General features: G+C 41.5%; 2 protein-coding genes across 2 annotated transcripts; one reads left to right on the top strand and one right to left on the bottom strand.

Annotated features, from left to right (window-relative positions):
* Window positions 1–430: 430 nt before the first annotated feature.
* Window positions 431–2,671, bottom strand: LOC118563043 (pre-mRNA-splicing factor ATP-dependent RNA helicase DHX15-like). The gene is made up of 4 exons (XM_036136630.1): window positions 2,371–2,671; window positions 926–1,116; window positions 670–836; window positions 431–548 (listed from the first exon to the last, which is right to left on the bottom strand). Exons 1-4 carry the CDS (start codon window positions 2,669–2,671, stop codon window positions 431–433), a joined length of 777 nt encoding a protein of 258 aa, XP_035992523.1.
* A 1,957-nt stretch (window positions 2,672–4,628) lies between these two features.
* On the top strand, window positions 4,629–10,198 carry LOC118563132 (solute carrier family 22 member 7-like). Its single transcript, XM_036136998.1, has 9 exons — window positions 4,629–5,567; window positions 5,675–5,778; window positions 5,864–6,018; window positions 6,145–6,313; window positions 8,078–8,201; window positions 8,304–8,413; window positions 8,526–8,740; window positions 8,825–8,933; window positions 9,500–10,198. The coding sequence occupies exons 1-9, from the start codon at window positions 5,058–5,060 to the stop codon at window positions 9,741–9,743; spliced, it is 1,740 nt and encodes a 579-aa protein (XP_035992891.1). The 5' UTR covers window positions 4,629–5,057; the 3' UTR covers window positions 9,744–10,198.
* The last annotated feature ends 1,207 nt before the right edge of the window (window positions 10,199–11,405 follow it).

Below are 11,405 nucleotides of genomic sequence, written 5' to 3' on the forward strand. Positions count from 1 at the left end.
TTTAATGTAACAAATCCAAGATCTATATAAACCTTTAAGCAAATAAATCCCCCATCAAACCATTTTTATTGTCAGCAACCAAAAAATGTTACAGACAATAAAAGTCAAAGCTTATTTGTTAAAGAAACAAAGCATGCACAGATCTTTGTTATGGCTCCAATTTCTCCTGAAGTAAGTTCAACCACATCAACAAGACCTGCTCCATATTACTTCTTTTGAAAATCATAATAGCTGGATCTAACAATTGCTGCTGATATTCAATTACACCTACTTATAGAACTGACATTGATGGGGGGGAAAAAATAACAAAAATAAGCAAACAAATACTATAAATCATAAAGCCAACGTTTGAACATTAAGGTACAATGTTACAGAAAGATCTAAAACTACAGTATGCAGGTGGTTTTCCAGGACACTTCTCGACTATAGTTCAGTACTGAGAGTACTCTTTGCTCTCTAGTTTGGCAACAATTCGCTCCAGCTGTCTTTTAGCTTCACATTGTGGAAAGTTACTCATGTCATAGTACTGGGGTGCAATCTTCACCAACCTGCAACAAAGAAGAAGAAATGAACATTAACGCCAGTACGAACGGCACCATTTAAACTCATTCAGTGCAATTAGGCGGAAGGCTTTTCCGGACTAATTCAAAACATCAGTGCACATACTACTCTGGTTTGATATCTGTGCAAGTTCGGATGTAGTTCTTGGTGGTGAGGACAAACTCATTGTAGAGCACCCATTCAGGCTTGTGGTCCAGGACCGTGGATGGGTGCAGCTGCACCATCTGGTTATCTTTCACTGTAAGGTAATGGCCCGTGCGCTCCAGATGAGCCACCTGAAGGAAGGACAGCAGGCGTTACTGTTAAAACCTCCACAGGACAAAGGCCGTCTCGGATAAACCTTTTCGCCGCAGCGTCGCCTCACCTGCATGAAGAAGCCGGTGCAGAGCGCTCGTCGGATGTTGATGTAGTAATCTCTGCTGGTGAACTCTGTGCTCCGCCGGGGCAGACTGAAGCGGTCCATGATCCGGGACAGCTGCTGGCGTACATTGTCAGCAGACATCAGCGAGCGGTAGTTGACAAAGTTGTCATAACACCACTGGTTAGATTCATGGTCTGGAAACAAAAGAACAGAAGGATTAACGTCGAGGTGATACATGGGAAGACTAAACTTTCAGACAATAAGATTGACCTAAATGGAACTCAGAGGAAATTGTTTTCAGTACGACAGAGAATGAAAGGCTTTAAAAAAATGATTACAGGATTAACTGGTTGGAGCTAATTAGGGGAAAAAACGGACAAATTTCGTCACAAATCATTTGACTGCTACATTAACAGGTAAGACTTGAGTGTGTGGCAGTGCTGTGCAACACACGTTGGTCCTATATGCATCTGCAGACAAACAAATGGATAATACTGATAGTGCCAGCAAGAGCGTTGCTATAACCCAATTTTTTCACACCACCCGATGCCCTGCTGCTTCATTCCTTCCTGTTTTACATGACATTTGGTCGAGATTAACTGAGCACTTGGAAACTTTAGATGTGGGATTGTCTATTGCTGATGCAGAAATTTGTCAAGTATTGTGATAACAAACAAACAAACCAAAAAGCGTTATCACAAAACTGAAAACCAAGCCAAATTAGACCGTGTAAGCCATTCACTTGCAGTTCAAAAAAATATGTAATACAAGCCCTTGCTAGACTAACATTACCTACTAACAGACAGAAAAGCCAATTCAAAACTAATATTTTCAAGAACTTGTATAAAGTGACCTCCAAAGATGAGGAGACAGAAGCCTGCAGGCTGAATTGTCACAGTGGGAACAGTATTTATTTTGATCCAACCTGGTCTGTCAGGTTAATCTGCCGTTGGCATAAAAACGAAGAGCAGCACAAAGAACTTGCTCTGAACTGAGAGTGCCCACGTTGTGTTAGAAAAGCAATGTGCGGGCTGAGAATATTGAGATAAATCACTGACAGCGATGGAAAACTGTAACGCCTGAAAATATATTGATCCAGAAATGTCGAGGCATTTAATCGTGGTCTGATCAGCCTCTCCCGACAGAGATCTCTCTGCTGGAGTATTTGCTCTCCAGCACGCAGGCTTCTCCAGAACAGGACACGCCTTTTCTGACACACCCTTGTACAGATCTCAAATAAACGGAGGAAAAACTCAGAGTTACCCCAAACGACCCTGCTCGGTAGCAGGGCTATTTCGCGCAATAGTTTGTTGTCATAATTTGACTCGGGGTAACGGCTTCTGAGCTTTCTGAGATGGAAAAGCCAGGGTATGCAGGAAGTTACCCCAGAAATCACTTTGAACATCCACTAACCCAGCTTTCTGAAAATAATCAACCCTGATACTCACTTTGTTTGAAGGCGTGGTAGACGTTGAGCAGCGTCAAGTGGTCTCCGTCAATGTGAGCAAACCTCATCTTGGACTCGTCCGCTGCCTTCTTAGCCTCCGTGGGACGGACAAAACACTGTGGGACTAAACAAGGTTGGTATGGGCCCCAACAAAGCCGCCCATAGGGATGAGTCAAACATTCACAGAAAAATGGAGCAAAGCCTATGATGCTAGGGCAGTTGACACTGCGTTGGGACAGGGCAGGACCACACTCTTTATCAAAGGGGGGTAGTGGGGGTCTGCAGGCTTTTCTCATGGCCATTTCCAACAGTAATGGCTATAAGCTTTCACACAACTATCAAGTGTTAGAAACGCCACCAATGGCCTGAAACTGACAGTCAACAATGCTTTTAAATAGATTGCTATTTGAGGGGTTAAACCTAAATTTAATAAAAGAAAATATGAATGAAATGTGGAATAAAAACTGTAAAAAAAAACATTTAAACATCAGGATTACATCTTTATCTGTGACTCTCCTGAACTCTACAAAAAAAAAACACTGTAACCCTGGTTCATTGCCTGTTTGTTTGTCTATTTGCCTTCATTATGTGTACTCTGAACCGGAGTGGCCAAAAGGAAATTTCACCTCGGTACCACGCGGTGACAATAAAGAGTCTTTGAATTAAATCAAGTTAAATAAGTACGGAAATGTTTGCCAGCCAACTGTTTAAAACATCCCACGGATGTATATACTTAAAAACTCAAAGCTTTTCGCTTTTCAAACATTACACATTTATAAAACATTACACATTTTTACTTTTACCACTCATCTGTAATTCGATAACGACCTGATCTAAACCTTAAACACCACAATTTAAGACTAAAGCACCAAGCTGAACACAGATTTGTAACTGTATAACATTATTACCAGTGGCGGCTGGTGCTAAAAAAACTGAGGGGGGCGCACACAAACAAACAAATGAAAAACAAACAAAACAAATCTTAAAAAATAGCACCATTTGAACATGAATTTTGCCCTCCTTTCCTTCTGCCCAGCAAATTTCTCAATTATATTCTTGTTATAGTCAGTCATCTCTGTGACTAGTCTTTTCTCCATTGACAACATGGCCAATACATTTAGCCTGTTCTGAGTCATTGAGTTTCTCAGAAAAGTCTTGATTCTTTTCAGAGTTGAAAAGCACCTTTCAGCTTCTGCTGTGGTCATGGGTGTGGTGATGAGGATCTTCAAGAGCGTGACAGTTTCTGAAAAGACTTCTTCTAGATTGTTTTCCTGATTTTAATAACATTTGCTGCCATTTTTTAAGGCTGTGTTATGAAATGTGTTACAGCATTTTTGTGGGACAAGATTATACAAAATTCAGTAACCAAATGTTTTATTCCCCATTACCCATAAACCTCAGTACAACTTAAATAATAAAATATCTTGCTGACAAACATTATATCAACATACCTACACAGCATAGACACAACTAAAAGTATTTCTAACTACAACGCACATCTTCCTAATATATTAAATAACATTACTATAAACCAGTGTAACAGTGATTTTACACAACTCACCTCTGCAGCAATCCTTTCATGGTCTTCTACACTGAGTATCCAACGCTTCTTCACTGGCTGATTACTACCTACACTGCTTTGTCCAACCATGGAGTTGGAGAGATCACTTGCCTGCTGCTGAATTTGTAAATTAAGACGATCCGGTCCAAGCTCCTTTATCCTGTTTTTTTCTTCGAGTGAACGCTTTGTAAAAGCATTTTTTTTGTAAAGACAAAACAGAATTTTTTTCTCATTTTGAAACTACTCCACTTTGCAAACGTAAACGTGAATCGACCTAACGAACTGCAGCTGCGCTAATGAGTCGAATCGGGGATTGTCCAATCACACAATGTTTTTAAAAAAATTAGCCAGTACTGACACTCTACCAGTAATAACACAACAGAATGGGTGTGTCCGGGACGCAGAGCGGTGCGCCCTGTGCAAAAACCCTAGATAACCAATTAAAAGTCAGCCTCAGATCACGTGCTTTCCCAAGTTGATGCGCCTACATTCATTCTCATTAGACCGGCGCCCTGCACATAGGAAAGGAAGTGTGCACAATGTGACCAATTAAATAGAATTATGTATTCACTATTTTAATAAATTCTAACATGTCTATTGGACACACAGTATGAATAAATACATTTCTAAGCACTTTGCAGTTCAGAAATCATTTATTATCTAAACGATTTAAAGGGGGCGGCGCCCGAACACCCCTACTGGCCAGCCGCCACTGACTATTACACAACAATGTGATGCGGCAATTATTAGTTTATTAAATGCAACTAATAATTGCGGCGCCACAAGCTCCCTTTTTTGCAGACTACAAGCCGCTGTTGACGACATTGAGCTGTAAATAGCAAATCAACAGAACGTCCGTGTAAGAAGTGTATTTTCAAAGTTTGCTTATCAAACATTTCCTCACTTTAATAGCGCAGCATACTTGAGTGATGTTGGTGACCAACGTCCATCCCTTCAGGACCACAGTCTACCCAACAGTCTAACCCTACAGAAAAAGAGGGTGATCCTATTGTTCTCTTTAAATGAGAGCATTCTTAACACCACTGCCCGCTCCTCTTACTTAGAAGTTTGTTAAGTCAAATATTCACTCACTTCACCTGTAATCTCGCAGCCAGTGGTGTGGTCAAATGCCAAAGGTTGTCCTGTCTTGGCAAACACCCAAGACAGCGGTGGACTTCGCAGTGCACAGGCATGGGAGCCACTTTAGCATACTTTCCCCCGTTGAGCTTGCAGGGCACATTGTCACACTGCAGAAGAAAGCAACAATGACGTTTGAGAACGTTCTCGCCGATATTGGCGGATTTGGCAAATTCCAGATAATGATCGTCGCGATCAACTTCCTCGGACGCTTCACGCTTCCCTGCCACTTCATGCTGAATAATTTCATCGCAGCAACTCCGGCTCACCACTGTGACACCAGCTCTTTGGGAGATTTCCTGAATCTGTCTCAGGCAGAGAGGATCGCCGTGACCGTCCCAGTCGAGAGGGATGGGAGTGTGAGCTCCTGTCGGATGTTTGCGAAGCCTCAGTATCACCTGTTGCTTAACTCCTCTGACGTTTCTGATGCCGCCGCCGTGCCATGCCAGAATGGATGGGTGTACGACAACACCACCTTCAAATCAACTATAACCTCGGAGGTAATCCCACTGACTGCTTTTTCTCTCTTTCTCTAAATAAACTTTGTTATTGTTGTGAGTATCTTTGATAGACTGATCCTTTGTCTTTCCACTCTTGCTCCACAAAGTGGGACCTTGTGTGCGACAGAAGAGGGAAAAATAAAGCAACAGCCACAATCTTCTTTGTTGGAGTAATGTTTGGAGCCATAACCTTTGGAAGTCTGAGTGACAGGTATTATAGCTTTGTAATGCAGCATTTAAACTAAAGGTTGTGTTTTTTGTTTTATTCTCAGCTTCATGCGGTTGACTCTCCACAGGTTTGGCCGCAGGATCATGCTCCTGGTGTCGTATGTGTCCGGCATGCTGTTTGCTGTGGCAAGCGCTTTCTCCACAACCTACGTAATGTTTGCAGTGTTGAGGTTCTTCACTGGCTTCTGCATCACTGGCATTGTCATCGTCTCATCCGCGCTCAGTAATTCATTGCTGATTTCTTTCTCAAGATATGCCATAAACCCATCCGTAATTATGGTTACCATAGGGCAGGACAGCCTTGTGAGGAACGTTTAGTTTACCCTTTTGATGAACTGTGTCTTTGCAGGTGTGGAGTGGGTGGATATTGAGCACAGGAAACTGGTGGGAGTCATCGATAGTTTATCCTGGAGTTTTGGCCAAGTAATATTTTCAGGCATCGCCTACTTGGTGACTGACTGGCGTTGGCTGGTTGTCAGCGTGACCTCACCTTTAATCTTGGCCATCATCACTTGGAGGTATGACTCGGTGGTTTTCTCTTTAAACACAACTTTGGCATGGTGGCTTTTATTTACCAAAACTAAACCAAGTTTTTTTTTGAGTGACACCCAAGCTGAAACCTTATGAACGCTTAAGAAAGAAGCATTGCTGGGGCCTTGATTTGGGGCCCCGGGGATTCCTGGCCTCTCTTATGTCAAAGACTAAGCCTGGCCAATAATGGTTATATTTAATTATCCATGTAAAACAAAGGCAGTATGTATATTTTTCTATCTAATCCATAGTGTGCTTTTATTTTTATTTTGTGATCTTTTTCACAAAAAGCAACAATCCGCATGTATCACACGACATTATCAGTTTAACTGTTTGACACCTGTCGAGACTTGGCATGTGGGCCTTCTCCCCATGACGATTTTGGTTTTAGTAGATCTGTCTCAAAAGTAAACAACAGCAAACTGGCAGGATGACCAGTCTGAACATCCATGAAACTACTTTGATTCATTAATAACCACGTTTTTTGGTAACAAAATGAATACAAAATAAGAAAAAGGCCAATATCAGTTTAGAAATGCTGGGGATAATCTAACATTTGTGTAAACGTGTCCCAACCCACTGAGTTCCTCATCCAAAGACCTGGAAACCATTAGCTTCAATTGTATAATGATTACATCATTGTAACAGCCTTTAGTTTATATACTACTAAACCTAGGGTCTGCTCCCTGTGCCTCAGGAGCTGTAAGTGGCTCTTTGGATTTCTGAAGAACTTTGGCGGAAATTAGGGAGAACCTACTAGTGTTTTTAAATATACAGTATTTATAACAAAAGAGGACTGTAGCAGGTTTTTTTCCCATGACATAATTGAACTGAATTTTCACAAAAGAATGACACTAAAAGGTTGGAAATCACATGCTTTTTGTTGCATCATCCAGATCCAGATATAATTATCCCGTAGAATAAAATGCCCATCCATATTTTTGCAAAAGATTTTATTTCTGTTAAAAATGCTTAGTTGTCTTTATTTTTCATAAAGTCATAGTAAGTAAAGTGTATCTATTAAGCGCCTTTCACAGGCAAAGCAACCACAAAGTGCTGTATAGAAAACCGACAAAACAATAAAAACAAGATAAAATCACAATAAAAACATTCAACAAAAGGTCTGTTTAAAAAAGAAAAATTGTAACTGCTTCTTAAAATAATCCACAGAGTTGTGTAACATTTGTGGCTCTAAATGAATTTTATTTAGCTGGACCAAGAACCGGGCACCTTTACCCACTATATGTAATTAAACAGAAACAATTACGTTGTTCTGATTTCATCGATTTTAAAGGTGACATTACAATTGTCAGCTTTAAAATCAAATAGTTGTATATTTTACATAAAAGATGTACCATTCTAAAACGTAATGGATCTTTCTCTGTACTTTAGTGAAAATAAGTCTGCAAGTGGCAACACTTAAAAAAAATATGAATGCTTATTTAAGATGTAAAAAATAAAAATCATGAAGCCAAAAATATTTGATAACTTCTTAGAAATTTAGCTGCGGAAGCCTTAAAAAATCTAGCTTACAGAAACTGTTCATCTTACCATTTAGATAACCTGTAACCACATAATTAGTTTTCGCATATTAAACGTAGTACTCACTGATGTAAGGTTACAAAGTAGAAACGTTAACAGAAAATGTGAAGTAATAAAATGCTTAACACAACAAACATATTGAGGGTATTTTAAGTTTCATTTCCTTAAAGTACATATGGGTTAAAAACCATCTCTGTTGTTAACATCAGGTGGTTGCCAGACTCCGCAAGGTGGCTCATTGCCAATGGAAAATTGGAGAAGGCTCAGATGTACCTGAAGAAATGTGCAAAGATGAATCAAAGAGAAGATTTCATTCACACACTTCAAGCAGAGGTTATATACTCAATTGGTAGACCTTAAATTAGGTGTTTTACACCATTTGTATTTTAAATTACCTGGTTTTAAATATGACTGCCCCTAGCTTTTTTTTTTCAGACATTATCCACCATTGTAGTGAGGGAGACGAAAGGCCGAACTTATACCTACCTTGACTTGATTCGAACACCTAAGATGAGGAAACTAGCCCTGCGAACTGGTTTATTATGGTTTGTGCAATCTTTAATATTGCCTTCAATTATTAAAATTGTCATTTATATTAAAACTCCAAAATGTTAACTTTAAAGTAATACCAGTTTCTGAATTTTTCCATGCCCACAGGTTTTTTGTGGCAACAACATTTTACGGCATCAGCTTCAACATCACTGGCTTTGGCTTGAACATCTACCTTACTCAGTTTACCTATGCTTTAATAGAGGTGCCAGCCAAGCTTTCGGTTTATTATCTCCTAGATAAAATAGGCAGACGCAACACTGAGGTGGGAGCTCTGTTGTTAGTTGGTCTCTGTCTTGGAATCAACATTGTGATACCAAAAAGTAGGAACCCAGCTAAATTCTGCATATTTTATGATCAATTTCTACAATATTTACTATAAAAAAACTTAAACCCCTTTTTTGCAGGTATACCTGTGGCTCGAACAGTTGTTGCTGTTTTTGGGAAGGGGTTTTCTGCTGCCTCCTTTGGAACGGTTGTCCTGTACAGCTCTGAGCTGTTTCCAACTGTAGTTAGGTAAGGAAGCGACAACCTCTAACCTTTACGTACAAGCGCATCACACATTTGTGAAGCTGCCTTGAGTTTCTGTGGCATGTGCAAACATGGTTTAAACAAATTGTGCTACCTTTGCCTTGCTATGCACCCAATGTGCTGTGATGACGAGGTAAGTTCATGGTAAACTATGCAGATGCTCAGTCTGTACTAATGAAGATTCACTTACCTTGTTTGATATGGCAGAGGGGGTTGCAGTATATCTGGTTATTTGAGCAAATATTAGCTTGCAGGCACTCTAAACTTTGCAAAGAGCACTGAATTTACAGTCTAGATAGCACAACATAAGTGCTATCTTTATCCCAATAAACACGGGGACATAATTTCTTTATGTTTGGATTTAAATCAAGTGTGTTTAGGTGTCAATATAGGAAATGCATGACTACAACTTGTGGACTTTTTTTACATTTCAATCAGCACAAAAGGACATGTAAACCATTTTTCCTGCCAAATGTTAATGAATAAATAGTGCGTAAGCAAACCCTCAAACTTAGTCTCTCCTGTAAGAGCTGTACTTTTCCAATTTACAGGCAGAATGGAATGGGCTACAACTCCTTCATGGCTCGGTTTGGTGTTGCTGCGTCTCCTTTGATCCTGTTACTGGACGAGGTCTGGAAGGACCTGCCCCAGGTGGTCTTGTGCTCAACAGCTGTACTGGGAGCGCTGGTGGCGAGGACGTTGGCAGAGACACGCAACAGATGTCTGCATGAGACCATCGAAGATATTGAAGGAGAGCCCAACCAGTGTAGCAACAACAAAAAGTCATCAGAATGAGTGTTTTTTTTTTTTTTGGTCAATGGAAAATACAAATTGCCAGTTTTGACAGCCAGATTTGTGTTAACTTAGTGATATGGTTTATTTAGAGAAGTGAACGTGATTGGAAATTTTGAAGTAGGTTTTACTTGGTATAAAGGAGACAATACCAACTTTACCAGTTGCTTATATTTGTCTTATCCTGGCAGGATCTATTTTACAAATGCAAATCAGTTTAATTATTACATATTGGGGGCTACCATCCTTTTTTTGTAAGAATGCATTATATATTTGTGATAAAAAGGTTTGAAAAAATTCAATAAATAAACCAAAAATACTGTCAGAGTAAAAGATGTTCATCACAGTGTTGGGGCCAGTGCTAACTGAGGTTATAACGTGTTATGACAAACTAAGGACATTAAGATAAAAACAAAAAAATAATTTAGATGTTAACTTTTTGGCAGACTGGGGTGGTGGTCCCCCTATTTAAAAAGGGGGACCGGAGAGTGTGTTCCAACTACAGGGGAATCACACTCTTAAGCCTCCCTGGTAAGGTCTATTCAGGGGTTCTGGAAAGGAGGGTCCGTCAGATAGTCGAGTCTCGGATTCAGGAAGAGCAGTGTGGTTTTCGTCCTGGCCGTGGAACACTGGACCAGCTCTATACCCTCAGCAGGATTCTGGAGGGGGCATGGGAGTTTGCCCAACCAGTCTACATGGAGAAGGCATTCGATCGTGTCCCCCGAGGGATCCTGTGGGGGGTACTCCGGGAGTATGGAGTACCGGGCCCTTTAATAAGGGCTGTCAGGTCTCTGTACGACCGGTGTCAGAGTCTGGTCCGCATTGCCGGCAGTAAGTCGGACTCGTTTCCGGTGAGAGTTGGACTCCGCCAAGGCTGCCCTTTGTCACCGATTCTGTTCATAACTTTTATGGACAGAATTTCTAGGCGCAGCCAAGGTGTTGAGTGGATCCGTTTTGGTGGCCTTAGGATTGTGTCTCTGCTATTCGCGGATGACGTGAACCTATTGGCTTCATCAGGGCGTGATCTACAGCTCTCACTGGAGCGGTTCGCAGCCGAGTGCAAAGCGGCCGGGATGAAAATCAGTGCCTCCAAATCCGAGACAATGGTCTTGAAACGGAAAAGGGTAGAGTGCCTTCTCCGGGTTGGGGAGGATGTCCTGCCCCTAGTGGAGGAGTTCAAGTATCTTGGGGTCTTGTTCACGAATGAGGGGAAGATGGAGCGGGAGATCGACAGGCGGATTGGTGCTGCGTCTGCTGTGAAGCGGGCGCTGTACCGATCCGTTGTGGTGAAGAGAGAGCTGAGCCAAAAGGTGAAGCTCTCGATTTACCGGTCGATCTACGTTCCTACCCTCATCTATGGTCATGAGATTTGGGTCGTGACCGAAAGAACGAGATCCCGAATACAAGCGGCTGAAATGAGTTTTCTCTGTAGTGTGTCTGGGCTCTCCCTTAGAGATAGGGTGAGGAGCTCAGTCATCCGGGGAGGACTCAGAGTAGAGCTCTGCTCCTCCACGTCGAGAGGAGCCAGTTGAGGTGGCTCGGGCATCTGGTCAGGATGCCTCCTGGATGCCTCCCTGGTGAGGTGTTCCGGGCACGTCCCACCGGGAGGAGGCCCAGGGGAAGACCCAGGACACGCTGGAGGGACTATGCCTTGGGATTCCTCCT

The sequence above is a fragment of the Fundulus heteroclitus genome, chromosome 5 (genome assembly GCF_011125445.2).
Source record: "Fundulus heteroclitus isolate FHET01 chromosome 5, MU-UCD_Fhet_4.1, whole genome shotgun sequence".
Classification (NCBI taxonomy): domain Eukaryota; kingdom Metazoa; phylum Chordata; class Actinopteri; order Cyprinodontiformes; family Fundulidae; genus Fundulus; species Fundulus heteroclitus.

Excerpts from the sequence above, each read along its gene's own strand:
- LOC118563043 (XM_036136630.1), bottom strand. The coding sequence starts at position 2,671 with ATGGCCATGAGAAAAGCCTGCAGACCCCCACTACCCCCCTTTGATAAA. Across the intron at positions 1,117-2,370 it reads CTACCACGCCTTCAAACAAA|ACCATGAATCTAACCAGTGG; the intron begins GTGAGTATCAGG and ends TTTTGTTTCCAG. Across the intron at positions 837-925 it reads GCACCGGCTTCTTCATGCAG|GTGGCTCATCTGGAGCGCAC; the intron begins GTGAGGCGACGC and ends TCCTTCCTTCAG.
- LOC118563132 (XM_036136998.1), top strand. The coding sequence starts at position 5,058 with ATGCCAAAGGTTGTCCTGTCTTGGCAAACACCCAAGACAGCGGTGGAC. Across the intron at positions 5,779-5,863 it reads TTTGGAAGTCTGAGTGACAG|GTTTGGCCGCAGGATCATGC; the intron begins GTATTATAGCTT and ends GACTCTCCACAG. Across the intron at positions 8,202-8,303 it reads TTCACACACTTCAAGCAGAG|ACATTATCCACCATTGTAGT; the intron begins GTTATATACTCA and ends TTTTTTTTTCAG.